The 25466-nt window shown below is 41.3% G+C and overlaps 3 protein-coding genes across 8 annotated transcripts in view; 2 read left to right on the forward strand and 1 right to left on the reverse strand.

The window, feature by feature from the left end:
* The first annotated feature begins 6991 nt into the window (after positions 1–6991).
* Positions 6992–10970, forward strand: LOC114434424 (aldehyde dehydrogenase family 9 member A1). 2 transcript variants are annotated; one of them, XM_028403669.1, is made up of 12 exons: positions 6992–7138; positions 7319–7474; positions 7765–7910; positions 8219–8348; positions 8421–8555; positions 8942–9138; positions 9256–9396; positions 9475–9663; positions 9738–9825; positions 9908–10049; positions 10270–10382; positions 10518–10970. In XM_028403669.1, the coding sequence occupies exons 2-12, from the start codon at positions 7333–7335 to the stop codon at positions 10610–10612; spliced, it is 1518 nt and encodes a 505-aa protein (XP_028259470.1). In that variant the 5' UTR covers positions 6992–7138; positions 7319–7332; the 3' UTR covers positions 10613–10970. The 2 variants fall into 2 exon arrangements, with proteins under 2 accessions (XP_028259470.1, XP_028259471.1); XM_028403670.1 differs by having other exon boundaries at positions 7015–7162.
* A 263-nt stretch (positions 10971–11233) lies between these two features.
* med8 (mediator complex subunit 8) lies at positions 11234–14076 on the forward strand. Of its 2 annotated transcripts, none has more exons than XM_028404070.1 (7): positions 11234–11295; positions 11561–11682; positions 12229–12373; positions 12455–12595; positions 12690–12777; positions 12855–13091; positions 13806–14076. In XM_028404070.1, exons 1-7 carry the CDS (start codon positions 11290–11292, stop codon positions 13874–13876), a joined length of 810 nt encoding a protein of 269 aa, XP_028259871.1. In that variant the 5' UTR covers positions 11234–11289; the 3' UTR covers positions 13877–14076. The 2 variants fall into 2 exon arrangements, with proteins under 2 accessions (XP_028259871.1, XP_028259872.1); XM_028404071.1 differs by having other exon boundaries at positions 12855–13082.
* Positions 14077–19365: 5289 nt separating this feature from the next.
* LOC114434912 (pre-B-cell leukemia transcription factor 1) overlaps positions 19366–25466 on the reverse strand; it is a 51071-nt gene continuing 44970 nt past the window's right edge. For 3 of the 4 annotated variants that reach the window (XM_028404367.1, XM_028404366.1, XM_028404365.1), the window contains 3 exons: positions 24964–25076; positions 23978–24067; positions 19366–21963 (listed from right to left, as the gene is read on the reverse strand). In XM_028404367.1, the coding sequence (XP_028260168.1) occupies positions 21871–21963; positions 23978–24067; positions 24964–25076 (296 nt within the window). In that variant the 3' untranslated portion in view covers positions 19366–21870. The remainder of the gene's footprint in view (positions 21964–23977; positions 24068–24963; positions 25077–25466) is intronic. The other variant, XM_028404368.1, reaches the window with a different exon arrangement.

Genomic DNA, 25466 nt, shown 5'->3' on the forward strand with positions numbered 1-25466 from the left:
TGTGCTGTGCACAGACGAAAACGGCTGAGGTAGGTTATGTTCCAACTTGGAGCTCATCAGTCTTTCCTAAATGAAGAATGAAGAAGAATGTCAACTGTTTTAGCTAACAGATTTGAACCTTTTACATGGTATATAGTGATTGTGTAAGTCATATTTTCTTAATGAACATTTTAATGCTTGGATTTAAAAAAAATAAATGATAATTTTATTTTTAAATCTAAAAAAAAATCCAAGCATTAACTCCAAGAAAAGCAGCAAAACTACATGAGTCCACAGAGGAAAACAAAAATAACAATCATCTGATTGTTGATTACAGTATGGCATGTAAGGTTTACCTGTTATGAAACAAAAATAAATTATTCACCTGTAAAAATATCACATGGTCAGAGTTGTGATTGAAGGGTATATGACATAATCTGGTCATCCAGCAATTTCAACTGAGCAAAAGGATTTTGTTGACAGGAAAAGCTTAGATCATGTTGAAACACCAGGTCATTAAATAAGGCCTATTTCTACTGCTACTCAAGGGAAACACTGCCACCTACAGCATGTCTCAGAACCTATGCCATTGCACAAATTAGCTAGGTGTGATTACCAAATCCAAATTTCAATCCAGCATTTTGGATGTCAAAAGTATCAAACTAATAAAGGATTATCTTATCTCTCTCTTAAGTAGTAGTAAATATGATTCCTTACATGGCTACAGTATGACCCCAAAACACTCTGCTGCCCTGGTTGAAGTTGAAGCTCGGTCATAATAAACTAATGAAGGGATGTTTTGTGAATAGTTGAAGTTGTTATGAATGTTATTATATTTTGGACCAGTGGTGCAACAAAAATGTACAACTATGTAACAAATAAACTCATGAAATAGACTAAAGATTTTCTTATTAAATCCTTTTTGAACTTGTGATTTAAGGTCAATAATCTAAATACACAAGCAGGTTAACAAAAAGAGATTTAAAAGTATCTGTAAGTTAAGGTACCATTGTTCCACCCATCCCAACCCAAATAATTTACTTTGCAAATTGTTTTTTATTATATATTTAGGGCCCGAGCACGAAACGTGCGGGAGCCATATTGAAACCCTAGGGATTATTATTATTATTTCCCCCCCCTTAAGATCGCCTTTTTGGAGGCCTTAAAATACCAAAAAACTCACCAGACTTGGTAGAAAAAGTCATTCGGCTTTAAAGTCTTTCGCTGAAACATTAAAAATTCGCTGACTTTTGCAATGTCAACAATGCGTTGCTATGTCAACAATGCGTTGCTGTGTCAACAATGCGTTGCCATGTCAACATTCATGTCATCAAAGGAGAGAAGACAAAAAACGCATTCCAAAACTTTCAAAAGTGTTACGCTGTGGTGGGGGCGTGGCCTCAAAGTTGACCATCCGCCATTACCAAGAAACACTGTATGTTCTGCAGTACCACCAACACACTTCATGCAATTACATATAACATGAGACACATATGTTATGTGTTGTCATGTCCATCATGCAATCATTCCAAATGTAACTGCAGATAACCTGAACCAGTGTTTACTGGTTGGTATTTTAGTATTGCAAGCACACACTGCTTTGACAAACAGTTCTGTCAGTTCAGCCTGATTGTGTGACGGATTGAATTTGCCAAATTATCTGAGTAATCTAACCTCTGTTTTACTCGCCTCATTTGCGCTGTTAATACATTTAAGTAATGGATACATCTGTCTGTGAAACACTGGCGCGTTATACATTATGTCTTCACTCATTTAAATCCTCATATTTAAACGTTAACGCCGCGTTTTATTCAACACGGGTAAAAGCACGCTGCTTTGTTGACAGTCCTCCGGCCAACACGTGGAGACTCTGACACGCCCACCGGCGCGGCTAGCTAGCTGGCTAATATCTGGCTAACATCCACTGTGCTGCAAACATGCATATTGGAAAGAAACAACGACACGTGGGACGATAACACGCTGATTTCACAGTATGGATCCAGCTTAAAACAGCGCTGATTCAACAGATTTAGATAAGACCATACCGGTTTTGCATGATGAGCAATAAAAGAAAGAAAGAAAGGCAAGTCAGGGTGATTTGTCACCAATAACTTCAGACAGCCATTCACACATACCAGATGGTGACTGTTATTACCATTCTATATACTCCTACATACCCGGGCATAATAGGCTCGTTAACAATGTCTGTATATCTTTGCTATTGTTACTTTTAATGTCGCATCTTCACAGCTCATCACCGGACAGTTTGAAGTATCGCAGGCATATTGGAACACAGTAGATGTGCAAATGTGGTAATAAAGGCACAAACACTGAATCTTTGCTATTGTTACTTTTAATGTCGCATTTTCACAACTCATCGCCGGACATCTCACGCTGTTGCAGGCACCCTCTCTGTATAATGCCCTCTTGCCATGGCACAAGTCCTTGTGGTGTGTTAAAAAACTCAGTAAAGTCTTTCCTTATAGTTTAGTGGGCGGGCCGTATGAGGAGTTCTGCACACACGCGTCTCGCGGAGTATGGTACCTCAGTGCGGAAAAGACCTTTTTTTGTATCTCTTACCACCCGTGGAGCGCGTTCTCCGCTCTTTGTCTCGCGGAGTATGGAACAGCCAGCACCAACTCACCCTGATGGTGCTCAGGTCCATGGGCTGCTTGATGATGTCATGGTAGTCGTGCAAATTCACAGCAACTGCATCTACTGGGGTATGAAAGGGCCACGCGTATGCCTGGTGCCTCTTTGAGAGCATCTCCTTCAGGATGTCATTGCAGGACCTGAGCTCCTTGGAAAGTCTGACCTTCTTGCTCTCAAATACAGGGAAGTCTTTCTTAGGAGGTTTGATTTTCCTTCCACTACTCCTCTGAGAGACTAATGTGCACGGTGCTGAAAGCTCCTGAGCAGGGGAAAGCTCCCTGCTGGTGGTGTTGGTTACAGGGTATGCTTCCCTCTTGCTACTTTTGTTAATCTGAATATTGAGAAAGCAGTGGGACAGAAATAACAATTAGCCACATATTCTGACAGTATGGCTCGATGTACAGACAGACCATCACAGATGATTATTAATGGTTATTTCATTAAAATACCTAAAGTCTGTCACCCAGAGCATTTCTTTTGTAGCAGGAAATATAGATATCTATATGTGTTTTCACAGAATGAGCTGTGCACGTGACTCCGTGATCCATAGTGTGTTTTCCCTAACAAACAAGTAATGGTAACCCTATAATCCTGCTTCCAACAGACGTTAGTAGAAGAGGATAATTCTACAATTTTAAGACTACTGAGTTTTATCAACATATTTATATGATGGTAAACCCTAGTCCGATTCAGCATGTATACTTGTCAAACCATTTGAGTGCTCACTGTTGTATCAGTTGGTCCAGAGAGCTGAGACAGGTGGGTTGAGCTGAGGCACATCAGGAGGAATGACTGTCACCGTCAGAGGAAAAGAATACAGATCAGAAAGAAAATTAGAAAGAGAAAAAGAGCTGGGGGAGCTAGAGGAGGAAGAGGAGGAAGTGGAGCTGGAGGAATGGAGAGTGGGAGAGGGAGGGAGCCTATCTGCTGATAGGCTGCTAAAGAGTGTAAAGAGCAAGTTATAAGGCGGAGATCATTAGAATATTAAAAAAGGTTGGTACTGTGATCCATGTGTCTCTACAGACTCCCAGCAGGCCTGGTGTGTCTTGGTGTGTCACTGTACGACAGCAGATCACCCTCCTGCCCACAAGGTCAGTGAGCTTCTGGGCCCAGTGAGCTAAATGGATTAGTTCACATTTCATTGATTGATTTATTGGCACCACATTGATTTGAGCCACTTGATGTGACTTGATTTCAAGTGGTTCAATAGTGGTGGTGTATTTGTTTTTGTCTGTATATATTTGACAAATCTGATCAGATTTCATTGGAATGGATTTAATGTGATTTTGTCTGATCAGATCTGAATTGATTTGAATTAATTTGGTGGTGGAATTTCTTTGTGTTTATTGATTGGATCCGCCTTGTACATAGTTCGTTTGATTTGAATCATCGTCATCTGATGGGAGCTCATCATGGTGGACTCTGGGAGAAGTTCCTTCAACAGGTAAGAATGTCACCTTCCCACAGTTCACATGATGGGACCAACCTGGATTCACCTGAGGGAGCTGTTGGAGCGAGGCTGTCCTGCTGAATACACCTACTGGTCACAAGAGCTCTGTGGTAGAGTCTGGCTACAAAGGGGTACTCGTGTCAAACCAGTGAAGAAACCATCAATGCCCAGAGTGTTAGTGTGAACTGGTGGTCAACCAAGAAAGAGATCCTCCAATAAAAAGTTTGCTTTTAACTTTTACATGATGGTCTTCTTGATATCAATCATATTTCAATGGTAAAAGACAGTATTTGACCCTCAGGTCCTCTTCAGGACTGACTTCATCCATGCAGGCTTGTTTCCCTCCTAGGACGAGATTTTTAGAGAATTTTATGTTATGATTTCACTGAAAGTTAAACTTACAACTTACAAACGCCTGGACACTTTGATGTGAAAGCTGACAGGAGAGATTCATGGAAACTCTCTTTTCAAAATTACTGGAACAAGGCTTCATGATATCCTCAGAAACAGGTATTTTAATATCATAAAAGCAACTTTAACAAATGTTGTAAATTATGAAAGAGCATCTGCTGAGAACATCATCAGAATGAGACCTACTCCGTGTTGAGGACATCTACACAGCATTCCAGTTTATACCACCACCTATTAGCAGATTCTGCTTGAAATGACACATTTGTACTGGCTGTAAAGTTTGATTTTGGACTTTTTTCCTTACATGAATCCATGCGAGTTAATGGCAATGAATTTTGTGGAGTTGTTCCAATATAGCTCTGTGATAGTAAGGTAACATAATGGATAACATAATTAGACATTTTCTTAAGTATGCCAAATATAATGAGTGCATTTAAACAGTTTTCAAATGAAAACCAGTGGTATATTCTAAGATGAAGTGTCGTGGGGCCATAAAAATGACATTTGAAACAGTGTTTGCATGGATATTCACTTCAAGTTTAGTTATATAGCACCTTTTACAATCATTCTCTCTAGGCGATTTACAGAAACCCAAAGCCTGAACCCCCAAGCAAGCAGAGAGTGGCAAAGAAAAACTTCTGTTTAACAGGAAGAAACCTTGAGCAGGACCCGACTCACAACAGAGAACCGTCCTGCTGATAGTCGGCCGGCTGAAGGAGGAGAAGAGACAGGACACAGAGGATGAAAGAGAGACATACAATAAACATCATACATTACAAGGACAAACATGACAGGTTGTTATGATAGAAATGCTGAGAAACTATTGTATTTTAGCTGATATGTTGTTCAAGTTAATGATACTAGTACTGCATGGAAAATGACATAGGCAGGTGTTAAGAGCAGACACTGGGTGTGTCAGAGGGTTGGATGCTGTTCAGAGAGTCCTCTGTTGTAAAGCTAAGCAAATACAAATATGTAAAAATGAAAAGAAAAACACACGTGTGTGTCATCTTCAGAGGAGGGCATGATGCAACATCCACAGAGAGCGAGTCAAACTACCCAATGAGTGATGTGACTACACCAGAATTCTCAGCTAGTTCTTCACAGGGCCACCTGGAGCAGTGTTGTTAGGGATGAAGGTGCAACACTGGTCGCCAAATAAAGTACAAACTCCACCTCCGTGGGCTGTCACCATGTCTAACATGATGCAGTTCTGACAGGCCATCAAGGTGGTGGGAGCCAATTGTTCTGCGATACTTACAGGGAGGTGGTGCATTCTGGAGATGTGTAATAAGACTTTTTTGCCTGACATGACCGCAACTGTAACATTACATAAGTGAGAGGGCACATGACCTACATTAACCTTTGGACAAAATACAAAAACAAGTTGACTCAATTAGAAGGTCATTACCAAATTTCATGAGTGTGATACCACACATCTACAATATATGTGAGATATATACGTATATACAATGTTGATTTCATGGTTGCCCTACAAAAATACATCACCCCTGCTCTCTAGCAAATGAAGATGAGACACAACAGCTGCCCAGACAGCATCATGTCAACATAAACTCTGTAGGTGTCATTCAATCTCGCAGTGGTCTCAGCTATAATCCACCAGCTGGATGCAGGTTGTTAGACTCACTGCTCACCTCACTCAGATTTACATTACAGATGTGTGTCACAACTATCTGACATACAGGAGCAGCTTATTTTCAGCTAAAAGCTATAGATACCCAGTCCATTGTGCAGCACTGTCCACCAGACTGCTGCTTTACAAGGCTTGTTCTGGTCATTCTGACCAAATTTAAGCCCAATTTTCTTTCATGTCCTGTACTTTCTGTTCAGTTTAGTTTGATTTTTATTGTTGATTGTAAGTGCAGCTTTTCTTTTTTGTAGACCTGTTAGACAGGTTAGACAGATCTACAAAAACCCTCATGATTGTGATGATGAACCTGCCTGATGAGTACACAAGTTTCTGCACTAACACTTTTTAAAAAAAAATGTTCAGCTGGACACACCACCTTGTGTGTTTTCCTCATATATGTGATGTGTGTGTGTGTGTGTGTGTGTGTGTGAAATGAAATGCTTTTGGGTTTCCATGCCATTTCTATGCTCACATATCTTTTGTATCCATAATTACATATTTTTGTGTGTGCGTTAGTCTCACTTTAGTTAGACTTAGTAAAGTTGCTTTCAATGTTATTAGGCTAAGTCAATAACATGTTTGTAATCTTTGTCAGACTGCTGTGCTTTGAAATGTGTTTCAGTTGCTGAAAATAGTAACAAGACCAGTGAAATAGGCTGCGAATTAAACAAATTAAAAAAAAAACTAAATTAGAATTAGGAACCATGCTCTAATTGCTCATTGCTTGTTCATGCGCGTAATGAATCAGCAATAGACAGACAGACTCAGGACCAGACACTCAGGACCGCTCTGGGCGCTCTGTTTGCCAAACAGGCGGGGCAGTGGAGCAGACCACGTGACACAGATACCGGAAGTAACTGTCTGTATACCGTCTGCCTTTTCGGTTGTAGCGTGGAAGAGGGGGCGTGCCGTGGGATAGTTCTAGGGCGTGAAATAAGTTCCATAAGCGACCTGCCATTATTATTCGGTTCAGTCCGCCTGCAGAATCGCTGACGGTAAAGTCACAGCTTCTCTTCTTTGTATGTTGCCTTATTTTAAGGTGTGCTAGTATAGATAACCAAAGAACTTCTTTGCTAACTCACGTTAGCGCTTACAGACAGAACGTGCAGTGTAATGCATTTTAAATATAGTGCATGGTCTGTGAATATTCCCCAACCTCTGTTTTCGCTCAGCAGCACCCTGTCTCACAATGGCCCAGTCAATCCTCGACGCCATGCCCGGAGCCTCCACAGGAACCGTGGTGGTCACAGACCCTCTCAATTTCTGGGCTGGCAAGCGAGTCAAACCCCGGCAGGAGATAAATGCAGAGCCCGTGTTTGAACCCGCTACAGGTGAGCTTGTTTTTTCCCAAAGTTTTTAAAGAGTTCATCATGTAATATTACTTCTAATGAGAAACTGCAGCATTTAAAAAAAATCTGTGGTGTCCTGGGGTCGACGTGGACAAGATGTTATGTAACTGAAGTTTTTCCTGTTTCTTCTTCTGTGGTGAGCTGTTCCAACTTTGGATTTTGGATCTGAGTGAATGTCATAAATCGAATACATCTGTTGCAGTAATCATGAATAAGTCTGTATCCCCATGTATCTGTTAGCTGCCTGTAACCTCAGGATCTTGCTTCTGCAGGACGTGTTTTGTGCCAGATGGTACCTTGTGGCGCTGAGGAGGTGGACGAAGCCATACAGAGTGCCTACACCGCCTATCTGAAATGGAGCAAGATGGCTGGCATGGAGAGGGCCCGGGTGATGCTAGAGGCCGCTCGTATTATCAGGGTGAGACGGTCAGGGTGTTGTGTCATAAACATCTGCGGTGCAGGAAACCATCCAGTTCTGGTTGTGCAACAGGACTTGGAATTCACTGTTGCAAGCCTTCAGTGAGATTCTGGTTATTCATTAATTGCACAAAGTTGCCCCCTCTCTTTTATTGCTGACCTATATTTGCACAGAATCAACCTTTTGTGTGTCTGTGCGACCTCTTTCTTGTCTCATGGCAGTAGACTTCACCTCAAAGAGCCACTTTTAATACATAGTTTTAAAGCAATACACTACAAAGTTTTATCCTTATGTCATCATGAAAACAGGAAAGAAGGGAGAAGATTGCAAAGCTTGAAGTGATCAACAATGGCAAGACGATCACTGAAGCTCTGGTGGACATTGACATTGCCTGGCAGTGCATTGAGTACTATGCCGGTATGGCTGGTACGCTTGCAGGTGGGTGCAGCAAAACATATATGTATTTCCAAACATTTTATAGTCTTTAACACTTTACGCCATTCACTGCAGGCCAGCACGTCCAGCTTCCTGGTGGAGCATTTGCTTACACCAGGAGGGAGGCCCTCGGTGTGTGTGTGGGAATTGGCGCATGGAACTACCCCTTCCAGATTGCAGCATGGAAGTCTGCTCCTGCTCTGGCATGTGGTGAGTTTGAAGCTGTGGTAGTGTAGTCATCTATAAAAGGGCTATTTCCAATTACTGCCAAAGTTCAGTCGGCAACATAAATCATGTTGAACCGCCGCTCACGCCACAAAGTGCATATCCACATTTTTATTGCTCTGCCACATGATGAATTCTGCATAGCCACATATTTTGACTTTTATGAGCCAGAATAGACAGCTACTCCATATGTAGGAGGAAGAGGCCACAACAGCTGAGAGTCATGCACTGCCAGCTGGTGAGGAGAGCAGTGCAGAGCTGCTGTGGATCAGGCAGAGACAAAAGATTCATTTTAGTTATAAAGATTATAGTTACAGTATGCCTGCTTTGTCATGCCCATCCTAAGAGGCTATATATGATTGTGTTGTCAGGTAATGCGATGGTTTTCAAGCCCTCTCCAATGACACCTGTGACTGTTGTCATCCTGGCTGAGATCTACAAAGAGGCCGGGGTACCTGATGGGCTGTTCTGTGTGGTCCAAGGCGGAGCAGAGACTGGCACTTTGCTCTGCCATCACCCGAAGGTCGCCAAAGTCTCTTTCACCGGCAGTGTTCCAACTGGCAAAAAGGTACCGAAAGCACAGCATTTCATTGAGATATGTCAAACAAGTCCATGCTTGTCAAACTGTCAAAAAATGTCCTGCTGTTCAAATAACAGCAAGAAATAATGCCGTTATTCCACTTAGGTCATGGAAATGTCAGCGAAAGGGGTGAAGCAGGTGACTCTGGAGCTTGGAGGAAAATCGCCACTCATTATCTTCAAAGACTGCGAGCTGGAGAACGCAGTGAAGGGAGCGCTCATGGCAAACTTTCTGACACAGGGACAGGTAAGACTACAGGATATCATTTGATCCTGATCCAAGGCCATGTGGTTTTACAAGGTACAACATGTCTGATATACACAGGTGTGCTGCAATGGCACCAGGGTGTTTGTGCAGCGAGAGATATTGCCACAGTTCCTGGAGGAAGTGGTCAAGAGGACCAAAGCCATCGTGCTGGGTGATCCACTGCTCGACGGCACACGTATGGGAGCGCTCATCAGCAAACCACAACTGGACAAGGTGCTGGGGTTCGTCAGTCAGGCAAAGCAACAGGTATGCTTACTAAGAAAATCCCTCACATTAGTTTGTATTTTAAATTTGCCTTCCATAATGATTCTTTTTTTCAGGGAGCCAGAGTGCTCTGTGGAGGAGAGCCCTTTGTCCCCAGTGACCCCAAGCTGAAAGGAGGGTATTTTATGTCTCCCTGTGTACTTGGTATGTGTGAACTCGGGAGATTTACTGATAAGATTTGTAAAATCAGCTGCAGGCTTTACACCACCTACATGTTTATCTACAGATAACTGCACAGATGACATGACCTGTGTGAAGGAAGAGATTTTTGGCCCCGTCATGTCCGTCATGCCTTTTGACACGGAGGAAGAAGTCGTCCAGAGGGCCAACAACACCACCTTTGGATTGGCCTCTGGAGTCTTCACCAGGTCAGCAGGGGAAATCATTACTCAGCAGAGTGATGCAACAGCTGATTCTTGGCATCGCTGATGGTTTGCTTGTGTAGATAATCAGTTTATTGCGTTCTGTTAGCTGCTCCTCAAGGTTTCCATGTAGCAGAAAAATATTCCAAGTTAGATTGCAAAAGGGTAGATTTAGCTATGAGATGATGTTGCACACAGGCATCTCATTCAGCTGTTCTGCTTGCAGGGACATTTCTCGAGCGCACCGTGTCGCTGAGAACCTGGAGGCAGGAACCTGCTTTATCAACAACTATAACATCAGTCCTGTAGAAGTGCCTTTTGGAGGTTATAAGATGTCAGGTAAGATATGTCATCAAATATATATACTTTCATTTCTATTAGAAGGTTTGATATTACATTTGAATATCATGCTAACAGGAACCTGTTATTCTTCTACCATATGTTCTATCTAATATTCTTCCATGATCCCCGCAGGTTTTGGCAGAGAAAATGGCCAGGTGACCATCGAGTATTACTCCCAGCTGAAGACTGTGGTGGTGGAGATGGGAGATGTGGACTGCCTCTTCTAAACTCAACACATATTAGCAATGCATTGATTTTTTTGAATGTAGAGCTTGTAGCACTATCATCTTAGCACTGTCTGTGATTGCATTACACAACCATAGAGAATATGAGTTGGACCAAAATAGTTTGTTTTCTATTCACAATCCTTAACTTTCTTTCCCCAACAAGTGACTATACTTAGGCAAGACTTTGATGGAGTTTACTGAGGGACACTAAGAGCCTTTATTGACAACTGTTCATTCACATGAGAATTAATGATGGCAAAAAACAGCTTCCTAACTTTTGTAACATTTATTACTATGACTAAAACAGTATTGTACAACTACTCCCATTTGCATCAAAATAAAGTGCTTTGTAGGCAAACGCTCTTCTTGGTTGTTGCTTTTAAATAGAAGTGTTGCACAAAACATACCATAAGTGTTTATTATATTTATTTATTTTTGCTCATACTGACATTTAGTTAATATTTATCCTAATGTATATTCATCAGTATGCACTTTTTTTTACTTTCTAGATTACTTTTGCATTATGCTAACATATGGATGCACTGATTAAGTGTTTTTGTGTCATGTAAAAATAAGGAGCACGTAGTCCGAAACAAGCTTTTATTTTGATAACGGTAAACCGGAAGTGGTTCTTAGTTTATCCTGTTCTAACCAGCTAGCTGGTTTGCAGCGCAACAATGCAGGTAATCGTCTTAAAGTATATTGCAAACGACAGCTTAATACTTTGTCAACCGCCTAATTTATGTGTATGCTTTTTGATGGTTTATGTAACTTTATTTGCTTTTGGTTTGATTCTTTGTAGAAAGCGTACTATCTAAGGTTAGCTTGCTAGCTTAATCGGTGTAGCTAGCATAATATTGAAGCTAAGATGAGTGTAAATGTCTGTATTATTTTGACTGAGGCGTGCAGAGGGTTTTCTTTGTCAGACTGAACTTATTTTTCTTTCAGCAACGAGAGGAAAAGCAGTTAGAGGCGTCGGTGGATTCGCTAATTTCCCGAGTGTCTCATGTGAAGAACGCTCTCCACAGCTTCATTTATAAGTTGGAAAACGAATACGAGCGTTTAACATGGTTAGTAAAAGTCATTTTTAACGATGTTTTGTGGCTCTTGTGAACATAAACATTAAAACACTGTCATTGCAGTCATCCAGGTACGTTGGTTATTTAAAAGCTGCTTTGCGTCCAGTCGTACGCAGTCACAATCCATTCATACTTTGTTTACTCACGGCTGATGATCGATGCTCTGGTTCATAAGGCTGGTTGGCTTGTCCTCTGGTTTACAGAGCAGTTCTCCAAACACCCAGTTATACGTAGTACACTTAAATCCTTTGACTGGCCTGTTAATCTGAATTTCCCTCGAGATCAATAAAGTATGTACTTGATAATCAGATAAACGTGATTCAGAATTAAACTTATAATTGTCTCTCCTTATGGCTCCAACAGTCAGACATGTTTCAATACAAGTATAACACAGTATTAAAGATCCTAATACACTGTTACTGTACTTGTTTCAATTCCAAAATGAAAACTTAGTGAGTGTCCTAAGTTGTGTCCCCAAACAGTGTTTTGATGGAGCGTCTTGTCCTTCTCATGCTGTCCTATGTTTTTGTCACTCAGGCCATCTGTTTTGGACAACTTTGCACTTTTGTCTGGCCAGTTGAATACTATCAATAAACTGCTCAGGAATGAGAAGACGCCATCCTTCCGCACCCAGGTTATAATACCACTGCTCCTGTCTCCAGACCGAGATGAGGACTTGGCGGTGAGTATCAAAAGCCGCACGTGTCCTCCTCCTTTTTTTCCTAGGTTATATTATCTGACCTGTATGTTTACTTACTTTCAGAAACTCACAGAGCAGCGTGTCCCAGTGTTCAGCCACGAGATTGTACCAGATTACTTGCGGACAAAACCTGATCCCGAGGTGGAGGAGCAGGAGAAACAGCTGAGTGCAGAAGCGGGGCGTATTGGCCCAGAGGTGGCACAGGTCAGTAAGTTATCATGTGGACTGGTATGAGGAAAAAAAATCTATCTGGGTGTGGAGTGTTAAAGTGACCTGGTGGTTGTATTTTATTCTACAGAAACAGATCCAGACATTGAATAAGCTGTGTTCTAATCTTTTGGAGAAACTGAACAACCCTCGAGACGACAGAGATGCAGACACTGCAGGTATGGAGGTTTGCTCTTCAAAAAAGTCTTCTTGACAGTAAAAATATTGAGTCATGTGTTTTTGTTTTGTCCGGCAGGACGACAGAACAAACCGTCTTTCAACCCAGCTGACACTAATGCATTAGTTGGAGCGGTTGCATTTGGAAAGGGCCTTTCTAAATGCAGACCCCCTGGGCCTGTGGCCCCTGGACACCCAGGACAAGGCCCAATGATGAGCGGGGGTCCAACCTTGCAGCAGGTCACCATTGGTGGCACTTCGGGCCAGCAGGCGGGTATGGGAGGACCTGTGGCTCCACAGCAGCAAGGACAGCCAGGTAGGGGACCTGCAGACTCACCGTGAGCACCACCTTACACAGCACTGGCAAAAGGCAATGCAAAGGAAATACAATGTATTACAATGTGGCTTCAACATAATCTGACAATAAGCAAAATGGAATCTGTGCTGCAGACAGCACATCGCTTTGAAAATCCATCATTTAGAGGGGTTAAAGTGAAGTTATATTCAACAATATTGGATAACAAGGTGGGTCATTGTATGAGCTAACATGCATGATATAAAGTGATCGGTGTATTTATAAAGTGTTTAAAGTGTTAGTGTACACAGACTGAAAACCACCACAGCATTAAAAATGAAGAGATTCAGCAACTTTTTTGACATGTTGCTCCCTAACTTAACAGTGCTGCAAAAGAATGTTGTGTGCTGAGCTAAATACTCATTACACTCATGCCCTCTGCTCCAAGTTTGTCCTCAACTCATTTTAGGCATATAGCACTTACCTATGTTGTCAGATAGAATAGAACAGAACAGAATAGAACAGAACATCCCAAGCTGGGAAATTGTACTATTGCAGCAGCAGAATACAGACACGCAAGCATACTACATGACATACTTTCAGACATTCTTTGTTTACAGTTTTTGCAAACGTATGTATAATATTCATCCTTGATATTACAGGCTTTGCAGTCTACACTCATTTACAGTCTTAAAATGCAAATAAAATTGATTGCTTCCTATTTTTTATTCTTAGGAAAAATGCCAAGCAGCATCAAGACGAACATCAAATCTGCTTCCAGTTCAATGCACCCTTACAACAGATGAACTCCTTCCTCATTCTCAACCTGCAATTCTAACATTCACAGACTCTCACAGAACGAACAGGTCAACACAGAAACTGTTTTCAATTTGTGATACTTCATGTGAGCCACTAGATGGCAGTATGCTCTCTTAATTGATTTCCTGCAGTTATACTTTGGAAATGTACTCAACACTTTTTCAATAAAAATGTGTTTAAAGGAGAACCTGGTAGTGTAATGAGTACATTTAAATGATTATTGCTCTTTAATGTTAATACACTAATTGTGTAAACAGAGAGTGTTAATGGTGACACGCACATACAGCCCCCATCAAATGACGCACACCATGATCTGATGTCTGTTCAACATTCCTGCCACTTTACTCTTTGTGCATTTTGCTGCAGTACCAAAGGTGAGAATAATGAGGGTGGACGTTGCTCTGTGTGGCCTGATAATGTCAAAGTGTTTAAGGGGGGAGATGAGGGAGTATCAGTGCTGACGTGTGAGGGGGGCTCTCTCTCTCTCTTCGCCGGCTCCCTCTGTCCACTCCAATCCCTGTCCCGCTGCACGGCACAGTGACCGTGCCGCTGTCACAGCGTGCTGGCCCATGGCTGACCTACATACACCCTCTGTCCCCCAAACAGGCAGACGTCTCGCTGTGTCAACCGCCGTGGTCAGGCGCTCTGCTGAGACAGCTCAAAGCTGCGCAAGGTCACACTTGCGTTCACAGATGAGGTCTAAATTATAAACAAAGACCTAACGGGCAACGTCCTGCAAGCCTCACAAAAACAGGAAGGTTCAGCTGAGGCCATGTATCAAACTACTACTCAAAGTTTTGACCTTCCAAAGAATACATTTTGGTTCAGGATTATTTATAGAATTTCATGAACATGTAAGACTTGTGTCAAGAAATGTGACTGTACTGTAGCTAGTAATGCAACGTGGGGCCATGCTGACATTGGCCTATAATACAGATGTGGTAGCATACATATATTTTTGCAGATTTCTATGCAGAAAAATGCTTTGTTTACCTAAATGGTGGTTTTATCACATCATTGGAGTGTGTTCTAACACAGTTAGCACATGCAGTGAGGCACAAGTTGCAGTGAAGTACCGGTACATAGCTGGATAGCTACTTAATGATGACACCGATATTGAAGCAAACATGTCAGTAAACATACACCATCTGAAATAGGCCTAGTTTAGCATCTGATACCAGTGCTGCACAGTTTGGGCCATTGTTTCTTTGCATGCCACACAAACCATTAGGGGTCAGCAGCGTTTCATATTTAGAGCTGCAGCCGACCTACCGAATAGGTTCATTCTGTGTGATAAACTAAAATATAGTTCACACTGTTAATATTGAATATTATAGGTTATTGCATATTTAAAGGCAGTGTGTGAGGAGAGATATAGAGACAATCCGTACATTCATACAGCCTTTGCAGCACATAGTGGATAATGAGAAACTCAATATGACAGCTGCCTCCTAAATTACAATACAGGCTACAGTATATAACAGAGCAGGGGTATGTGGATGGTTTTTTTAACCAGACATAAATCCATCCTGACAACACAATCAGCATTGCTATCACTTGAAAAGACATAATTTCCCTCCCAAAGTGACACGTCTCACTGACCAAAATATGTCAGATGCCTTCATGTCCAAAAAATGTAGGCAAAACATTTAAGAAGATGAAAACACTGACACAAATCCCAAACAAATGAGCTCGCAGTGGACATAAATGATCCCGCTTCCGGTAATAATTATCGCAACAGGCTTGTATCCCAGTGTCCTTGATCATCACTGCAAAAATGTGTTTGTTTCATTTTGGATTCATGTTTTGGAGAGATAACTTGCTTTAATAAGAGCTTCTCCTGGCACGCTTTTAAATGTGTTTTTTTATTTTCCCTGTAATTAAAGAACACGATAAGGTCCATATCTTTGCTCATTATGGAAGCTTTAGGCAAATAGAAAGAAACAGTTTACAGCCTTAAACTCCCACACCCAAAGAGACTCAAATTTACTGCGGATTCTAATTCAAATGCTCCACGGTTGAAGTGACTTGAAAGGCTATGATGACGCACACTGATCTGTGAAATCTTTTCCAAATGTCTTCTTTATGAAAGTTGGGATCAGAGGAATTTATTAAAGATCTGTGGGTGGCATAGGCAAAACGAGTGCTGAGGCTTTGCCAAACTGAACAGTTTCCAAATCTGAAACACACCCACAGTCTCTAATTACTTGACCCTATTCCTGCAGAAGCTTTATGTTGCGATTTATATAAAATCTATCAGCAGAGCAGAGGACTTGTTTCATCTTGATAATGCAGAGGGCCTCCTTAAACAAAGCCTCTCCATTATAATGCAACCTCAGAGCCTGCATTGTCTGCTTCAGTAGCCCTTCCCTCGGGCGCATGTGTGCAGTCAGTCTGTGTGTGTGTATCATGCTGGCAGGCGGATGCACATTATGCATTGTGAATATCTCCTACCTCTTGATGAGGCTTGTTATTGTCATCGATATAATGTGAGCCCTGCTGCATGTGCCACATGTAGGGTGGTCTGTTTGAAGATGAGTGATGTGAAGTGCAGTGCAGAGAGCACTCAGAGGTACCGAACCCATGACGCAATTAAATGTTAATTCTTTTCTTATGCTGTAGTGCAGCATTGAAACTTTTCTGTTTGTGTTTTAATCCAAAAAATGTAACTTTTAAATTTCAATTTTTACTTAGCAGATGTATGAATGCAGGGAAAGAATGATCAAGGTAAACATTATAATTACACTCAGCATATGACTTCTGTTAAAAACAACTGCAGTAACTTAATATTGCATCAGAAATGGACCATTAATGGATATATTAATATATAAAGTCAGATTATAATCAGCATGTTGGATTATGTTTTCTACTTTAACAGTAAGCATACAAAATGATCATGTAGGTGAGTTTAAGGTGTGGGGTTAAGTTAACCCCAATGAGTAAATATGTTCCTAAATGTACCATTAGCAGTGACTGTTCTGTTGAGGCTGGTTCCAAGGATGGGGGATGATCACTGTGGTTGTGCGGTCCGACTCAGTGAAACAGCAGATGAATGATCCAGTTCAATCCAATCAATTTATTTATATTCTTGGTGCTAATTGGCAGGTAGAGGCGGACAACAACTGAAGCTGGTTTTCACTAAACAAAGAAAACACACAATGCATTAACTTCAACAAAAAATTATCAATCTCTCAGTGTAACTTAAATTAAATCATTCAGCAATAAATATAAATGTAACATAAAAAGACTCGTGTGTATACCAAGCGGCACCCTTGGCTCAAACTTGAATGCGTGTCAAAACTTGTAGTTCATGCTGCAGCCACTGGGGGCTGGCTCCAGAAGCGAGTCATTTCCCATAGACTCCCATGTTAAAATGGCCGACTTCACAGCAGAAATAAACATGTTTACAGCCTGGTACAAAAAAACACTCTGGTCTCAAATGATAAGTTCTCTTCTAGTGTCAATTGTATGGGGTGAATTTTTTTTACAACTCACTCGTTTTAATTATATTTGGACTTAAAATTATTGAGTGACAGGTGGTTGACGTATCACAGCATGAGTTTCCTGCTTCCACGATGCCCCCCCCCCCCCCAAAAAAAAACAAAAAACAAAAAAAAAAACTCGTGCTCCCCCTCTTTGTCCATATTTGGAGTTTTGCGGACGCGAAGCTGCCAACATGGCGGCGGTCAGAGTGTCCTGGAGCCTCCCACCGAGCTTTAAAACAGCTCTTCACAAACAAACATCACAGAAGCTCTGTCCATAGCTTTTACTGTCAATGGTATATACACAGACCAACAGTTGATGTGAGTAGAGCCTGCTACAGGTATGTGGAGGAAAGGGGCTCACACCTGCACTCAATCCTCTACTTATAGCCTTGGTCGGGTCAAAGGTCAAACTCCTCCTCTGGCTCAACAGCTATTACTAAAAAATGGGAGGCAATTCCAGCCCTGTATATTTTTGTTGCTGCTAGGCTATAACACTGGCATTAAGTTAGTAAGTTATAAACTCCAAATGTAGAAAAACCTAACTGTGTTTAAACAAAGACAGCTTCTCACATGCACCATCAACTCAGTGCTGATGTTCATGATGTATTTTGGCTCATGTATTGCAGTACATTCATTTCCTTTACTCTCCCATCTACATTATCACAAGTTATTTGTTAATGGCTAAACAGACTAGTGAAAGTCCAGATCCTGTAGCTGATTGGATTTACATCTTTTGCCATGACTGTACTTAAAATCCTGCATAGCATTTGTCATGGTGTAGCATGTTATCCACTGTGTTTGTTAAAGGAATCAAACTTTCAAAGGAAGGTAGGGATTTAGACCTTTTTCACCATGTAATGACTGAATCAGCCTCACAATGCCTTTTGGTTTGTCGGAGCACTTGAATAAATTATACCCGTCCAGCACTTCTTGCCTTTCATTCCCTGAACAGTGGCTAAAAGAAGCCCTTTGATAGAAACAAGGAGGCTTCTCCATGTAATTACACTTGATCATGTTTGCATATGTCACTCCCACAGTCTTTGTCACGCTCTCTGATTTCAGATGCTCCTGGGAAAACCTCTTCTCTAATCCACCAAGTTAATGTTTCAACCTCATCCTCCTGAATCCAAGGAACAGAATCAGACATCCTGTCTGCTTTATCTGGAGGAGAGAGATAAGTGTGGATTCCGCCTCTTTCAGGGAATGCACATTAGCCATGCCTCAGAGGGAGCGCTGGGTGTGGGGAAGGGTGGTGGCGTAGGGGGTTATAGGAGGAGGCGTCTGTCTGCCGGGAGCACACAGCTTTCACTCACTTCCTAAAAAACTGTGAAAATGTCCCCTTCACACCTTCGGCGAGCTCGACCCGAGCTCCGGTGCTGTGTTAGTGGTGATAAAATGCCTCGGCGCCTCAGCATAGTTAGAAGTGAGACGTGCAATGTTATCCAGAGGTGTCGGACTGACAAGTCTACAACGTGTTAACTTGTATCCTACAGTGACTCCTGACCCTGACCCTGTTAGAAAAGAAAGTCTGGAGGAGAAAGCACACACACATGCCAAGGAACAACATGACAAAAGTGCAATGCAAAAAGAAACTATTTATTTTTGGGGATACGCATTGCCAGTACAAATTAAGAGACCATAAAACCTACACCTTTCAGCTATTTTTTTCTCCACAGAAAACAGGTTTTGAATTGGAATTGAAAAAGACAATAATTTCCATTTGATACCTTTTTACATAATGCAGAGATCTTAAAAGTTTAAAACCTGTCAAGAAAAAAGGCTCCATGATTTCACTCTGAAATCCTTATAAAAAAAGAAGTTAACATTCAAAAACACTGCAGTACGTTATTTTATTGAAGAACAAAAAGACATGCAACAAATAAAACATTTTATGTTTTACAAATTGTTCATTATTCTTTTTTTTCATGTCTCTTTTTCCTTTTTTATTCCAAAAAAAAAAAACTAAAAAGCATCATTACATGAAGCTTCGGTAATATTTGACAGGCAATGTGAAAAGTAAAGAGTTAAGCCTTTTTTTTGAGGGGTGCGAAAGAAAAAAAGAAGAAGAAGAAAAAAAGAAAACAATCCTCGCTTTTGCTTTGCATGGCCGCCGCTGTCAGTTCACTCCAATGACTGAGGCAGGTTCTGTGCATCACTTCGATGGCGCCCGGCCCCTCGGCTGTAATACTGAGCAGGTGAGATGAGAGAGGAGGTGGGAGGGAGGAAGGGGGAGGCGTGAGTTTGCTCTGAGTCATCCAAATAAGTTAGTTTGGTGTAATCACGTTTGGGGTCGACCTTCCACGCTGAAACATCCATGACTTCATACATGTGTAATAAATACAAACACACAAAACCAACTGTTACAGAAAAAAGGGGCAATGTTAACGCTAACTTTTCACGTCACCTCCATCGGGACAGTAGCCATGTTGGATGCAGACCTCATAAGTACAAAATAATCAAAACCTTTTTCACCGAACTCAAACAGGCTGTGTTTAAATAGCTACTGTCCAAACTGAAAGATGCAAAAGAAAGAGTAAAAAGGTGCATATCTACATTACTGTATATAGAGCATTCTTGGGCTAATTCATATATAATGGTAGCATTAATAAAAAGAAACACACAGCCAAAAATAATATCAAATGTAAAAATGACTTATTCACAAAATGGAGACATAAAAATATATCCAAACATCATCTGGATTTGTGTGCCATCATGGTATTTGTTTTATAAACACTAACTGTATTTCAACTGCATTGTTTTTTTTGTTTGTTTTTGGCTTTGAATACTAGAGCATTATGAGATGCTCACTATAGTAACACAGATAATAAAATCCTTCCAAAAGAGGACAAAGAAAACCTTGATAAAGCTGATCCCAATGTAGAGGATTAAAAAGTCTGCATTTTTTTGGTATAAAAGTGTGTAAATGCTGAGGACTACTGTAATCATGTATACATTAGACCACATACCATACTGTACATACAACAAAGGTCACAAATTTTAGTTCACATTTTGGATCGGTTCATGTGTGATGAAAGTAGTGTCACTGATAGGGTCTCTTGAAAATATAAACACACTGATCGCCTATGAAATTATATGGAGTTATATGCGTGGCAAAATTCACAGCGTGCAGAGGGACAGTTTGAACACAGATTGTCTATCCTCACACACAAAGTAGTGTCATATTAAATATTTGAAATTTAGCAAAGGTCAAAATTTGTTCGGGGCCATACAGAATTTTGGCACAAATATGTCTCCATAGACAAAAAAAAGTTGAAATATGAATTCTGTAAGAAGAAGACATGGGTTAAAATTAGAATTACAATTCTTGTTCTGGATTTGGTTACCAGCAGTATTTGGCTCTATTGATCCTACTGACACACATACAGTATCTGACAGTAGACTGTACACAGGGGATGCATGATATTAGATTTTTGCAAATGCTTTTTAAAACTCCCTTTGGTTGATGCACTTATTTTTTTTCCTGCAATGCTAAACTACAACATAGAAACGCTATCACTTCCTGTCAGAGACATAATGATGTTATTTTTGATGAGCACCGAGGAGCCACAGTGCGTATTAGTCGGTATCACCTTATATGCAGATGATACAGATGTTTCATTTTATGACTGCTATCTGCCAATAACATCATGCATCCCTCCTGTACAGTAGTTACGTTAAGTAGTTGACTTCAATCAGTAGATGTTATTGTGCTTTTATTATATAGTATAGTTGTGGCTTCTAGCGTCATCAATTTCAGCTCAATTTAAACTGTCAACTTTGCACTAAATCCTGCTTAAGGTTGTAAATTGTCAGCAAGAAAATATAAAATTCCTTTTATGTCAATGTATGTTGTAGAAATCAGTTTGAATACTTGGACTAAAATACGAATATCTCACAAAATATGACATGAGAAATGTAAGGACATGAGATTAATAATAACATTATCAAAATTCACCTCCAGGGTTGAACTTTGGCACTATAGATAAACATGAAGAAAAAAAACCTGTAGTAGAATATTAAAAACAGATATGTAATGACAGGGCATTGTGTGGTTAACAGTAAAACTGCAATAATTATAAAAATTTTGTAAAATGGTACGTTTTAAATGTTATTTCGAATAGAGGTAGTGTGAAAGCATTTCAATTTACAATGTGGGGCGATGCACTGCTAACCTGTGAGCCTACTGTGTGAATATATAATGTAAAGAGAAATACAAAGAGGCAACATGGACATCTAGTGGAAGCTGTACAAACTTTGAAGTGTGGATAGGAGTCCCTTTAAACGCAGGCTGCAGTGGTCCAGGCAGGAAAAGTGTGTTTATTTTTTTTTTTTTGTCCGTAATGCTGAAAACGTCATCTCCAAAAACCCCAACTGTGTCCCGCCACACATGTCACATCATGTCCAGTCTTGAAAAAAAAAACAAAAAATGGGGGTCAGGGTTTAAGTTTTTGGGAAGAGGCGTGGGGTTGCAGTGGAGAAATGAAGCACGTTGGGAATCAGTTGGAGGTGTCGGAGTGGACGCTTCCGGGTCCTTCTGTGGGTGAAGTCACTGATGAGGGGGTTGGAGCATCCTGCCAGCCACCGTTTGCCTGGAAGGGGAAAAAAACAGAGAAACGGTGAAGTGAAGGGGGGTGTATTCATTACTCGATGCTGAGGCACAATGAATGGAAGACCTGAGGGCAAGCTGAAGTGATGGAACGTACTCTAAACACACACACACATACACATACACTGCCTCCTGGATCACAGTGAAAGCTAACATAGCTCACATTATAGCAAATATTTCAAAATAAGACTAAATCATGTTTGCAATGGAGCAGAAATGGATTGAATTACAGCGTGTAGCACAAACTTTTTTTCAACAGAGAAAATGCACTCAGGATTGTGTCTTGAAGTAAAACGCCTGTCGCTGTCATTTGAAATAATAAGAGTATATGTAAATTGCATGGAGAAACAAAACGAGGACAATCAGCGTCATGTGCACTAATTATGTGACTGTGACAGCTGGAATTAACATACAATAAGAGCTGTGGAGGCGCCTTTGCACCGCTGCAGACAGTCCTGTTAAAGAGCGTTTAGGATATTAATAGTGCATTTAAAAGCATCAGAAATGGTCCTCGACAGCCTTTCATTTCATAGCCTGTTATTTAAAACGCGGCAGTGTGTAATCAGAAGTGGAGGGGTCAGATCGGAGAATGTCTGACTTCTAATTATGGAGGTGATCCTCCAGGGCAGCATTATGTATCTACTCAGTCATTCTTCAGACTTTTTCTTTCTTTTTTTTTAATATAAGATCAATTAAAATGTTATTTTCCCCCAGACACTGTATTTACAATAAATATATGACACGCTTTTTCTGCTTGACCACTTCAGATAAAAAGTAACGCTCCAACGACGATTGGAAATAGCACACTATAGAAGAGATTAACAACAACAAAAAACAAAAACTGCAGTGCACTCGTGTTTAAAAAAAAAGGCAAGTGAGGAGCAAAAATTCCTAAGTTACTAGCCTTAGCTACATAAATCACTGGCAAACTGCCTGGCAGACAGATATCCTGCTCTTACATTATGCATTGCAGGGTATAAAAAGTGAATAACACAGCATATTGTGGCAGTGTAAGATGTGGTAGAGCAAGCAGGCGTCCAAGGAGAACCGTATCTGTGAGGTCAAAGGACTGAGAAAGAACAGGGCCTGAATAAGTTAGCGGCCTCTCAGGGTTAGCGCAGCTGGCTGTGGGATGCACTCGGAGCAGCCAGGATAGCCTATTTAAATACACATACATGTTTTTTTTTTTGGATACAGGAGACATTTCATCTGATTATCATATGGCCAGTGAGGCACGACGACGACAGCGGAGGAACCCAGCCGCGGCTGTGACCGTCCTCGTCCTCTCAGCGCGGCTCGCTGTCAGGGCCATTAGTGTGGCAGGAACATGATCTGAGCAATGCGCTTGGATTGCTGTCCCAAGTCCACACTCTGCTCTCCTTGTGTCTGTCTTATCGATTTTCCCCTTTACGACACGGCTTGTCGCTGTGAATTTCCCTACTGTTTGCCGCCAGCAAGCAGCAACCCCCCCACACACAACCACACACACACACACAACCCCCACCATATACCCGAATTCTGCTACAAAATAAGACAAACATGATAGCAACACGCCCCTATGGCACATGAGGAGCTGATTCTGGCAGCACGAGGTTTTATTTTTAGCGGGACAGCGGCGTGGCCCCCTGGGGGGGCATTATTGGGAACTTCTGGCCTCTGGGCTGCTAATCATAGGTCAGGTGGTCAGAGGGATTTGAAGTCTGGTGCACGAGGTGTCACCTGTTTGTGCATTTCTCTCACAGCTGACCATACGTGGCTGCAGGTGCTAAGACCAGGCCTGATGGAACCTGACAGGCTCAGACGGTAGCTCTGCATGCGTGTGGCCCGGCGTCACGCCTGCGTACGCTGGGCAGCGTGCCGCCCGTGGCACGAGAGATACAGAAGCAATCAAATAGGTGACCATGGAGCAGAGACAAGTCCTACTAAGTGGCATTCTGAGCCCTATGGCTTAGAAATAATTGGTAGGGAAATAAAAAAAAAGAAAAAAGAATGCTTACATTGATGCCCTGCGGACTGTACATCTGGTTGGCTGTGAGACCTTCACTGTATCCGCCTGTCTGACTGATAACATGGCGAAGGGTATCCACCTGAAACATTCAGAAGGAGCAGACAAAGCAAGGTCAGAGTCAACACAAGAGAAGCACAAGAGGAAAAAAAAGAAAGAGATGACAAGACAACAAGAGCACACTGCTGTATGTCCTTGGAGACAACAAGGCCCAATCAAACAAAGCAAGACATTCAGGATAAAGTTTGCATTTCTGCTGGCTGAAACTAACTATTGCAACACTGTGTGACAAATGTTCTGCCCTTGAGACGTTAGTGAGGTATGTTCCTCATAACAGACATTTTGGCAAAGCATAAAAAAGGAGTAATTAATAAAATGAATTATAACTGTGATGCAAATACGCTTCTAGTTACAGTATTAATGTAGGGGAGTACTACATATTTACTGAGGTTGAATGTTATTTAATACTGGCTTAGCTAAGCTATCCTTATCAGGTAAACAAAAAAAATGATGCAGATGCAGAGTTCTCAAACCAACATGCTAGCCAAGGCAGCAATATGCTACATATAATATGCTAAATACTGCATTCACACAATACAAAATGCTGGAAAGTTTGCTAAAGGTTCAGCAAGCGTATCTCAAGATATATTGATATATTAGCAGCTTGCTTGGAGGTTTGTTCAGTCTGCTAAAAGCTTTTTACAGGCCTAAGAAACATTTTTAAAAGCCCATTTTAAGCTAAATGTTGCTAATAGCTTTAGTAAGCATATCTTAAGAAATGTTAGCATTAGCACCAGCATGCTGAAAAGTTTTGAATAAGCCCATTTTAAGCTTGCTAAACACTTCCCTAACAGCATAACAGTTTTTTTATGATATGTGCTAGAACTATGAGCGTGACAGTTGTCCAAGTATAGATATAGCTACCTGTGTATGATAAAGTCAGTCCCTGTCTTTCTCTGTTCTGCTTGGGGCCCCTACCTGCGACTGCACGTTGGCTCCCACCTGAGCCCCCTGGTACGAGTCCCCATTGAGAGACTGCACGCTCATGAACAAGTCCCCGGAGTTTGACATGTTAAAAGAGCCAGCAGAACCTGAAAGGAGAGAGGGAGCAGTCGAATCACAGAGAGACAGAGAGCAAGCAAGGGGGAAGCAAGTAGGCCCGTCCAGGCGTCAGCCCGGAGGAGCAGCATGCAGAGGTTAGCTCAGCAGCCAGACAGGCCCTGTTAGATCAGAGGAATGCATGAGGACAGAGAAGCTGTCTGTCGACTTTACGTCTAAACAAACACACATATATGCAAGTAGATTGTATTTTAGGAAAGAATAGAAGAATAGAAAAAAGCAGTCCGACACCATGAGAAATGCTTGCTGTCTTACCCAGTGTCATATATATATATATATATATATACACTGCGTTCAAAAGTTTGGGGCCACTTAGAAATGTCTTTATGTTTTTTTTCAATGAAGATAACATTAAAGTAACC

Source organism: Parambassis ranga, chromosome 4 (assembly GCF_900634625.1).
Source record: "Parambassis ranga chromosome 4, fParRan2.1, whole genome shotgun sequence".
Lineage (NCBI taxonomy): Eukaryota > Metazoa > Chordata > Actinopteri > Ambassidae > Parambassis > Parambassis ranga.

What these genes read in the sequence shown, in the direction of transcription:
- LOC114434424 (XM_028403669.1), top strand. Translation starts at nt 7,333, where the DNA reads ATGGCCCAGTCAATCCTCGACGCCATGCCCGGAGCCTCCACAGGAACC. An exon ending in ACTTTCTGACACAGGGACAG is followed by an intron (nt 9,397 to 9,474) that starts GTAAGACTACAG and finishes TGATATACACAG; the next exon opens with GTGTGCTGCAATGGCACCAG. An exon ending in GCCTCTGGAGTCTTCACCAG is followed by an intron (nt 10,050 to 10,269) that starts GTCAGCAGGGGA and finishes TTCTGCTTGCAG; the next exon opens with GGACATTTCTCGAGCGCACC.
- med8 (XM_028404070.1), top strand. An exon ending in TTGGCCCAGAGGTGGCACAG is followed by an intron (nt 12,596 to 12,689) that starts GTCAGTAAGTTA and finishes TTTATTCTACAG; the next exon opens with AAACAGATCCAGACATTGAA. An exon ending in ACAGCAGCAAGGACAGCCAG is followed by an intron (nt 13,092 to 13,805) that starts GTAGGGGACCTG and finishes TTTTATTCTTAG; the next exon opens with GAAAAATGCCAAGCAGCATC.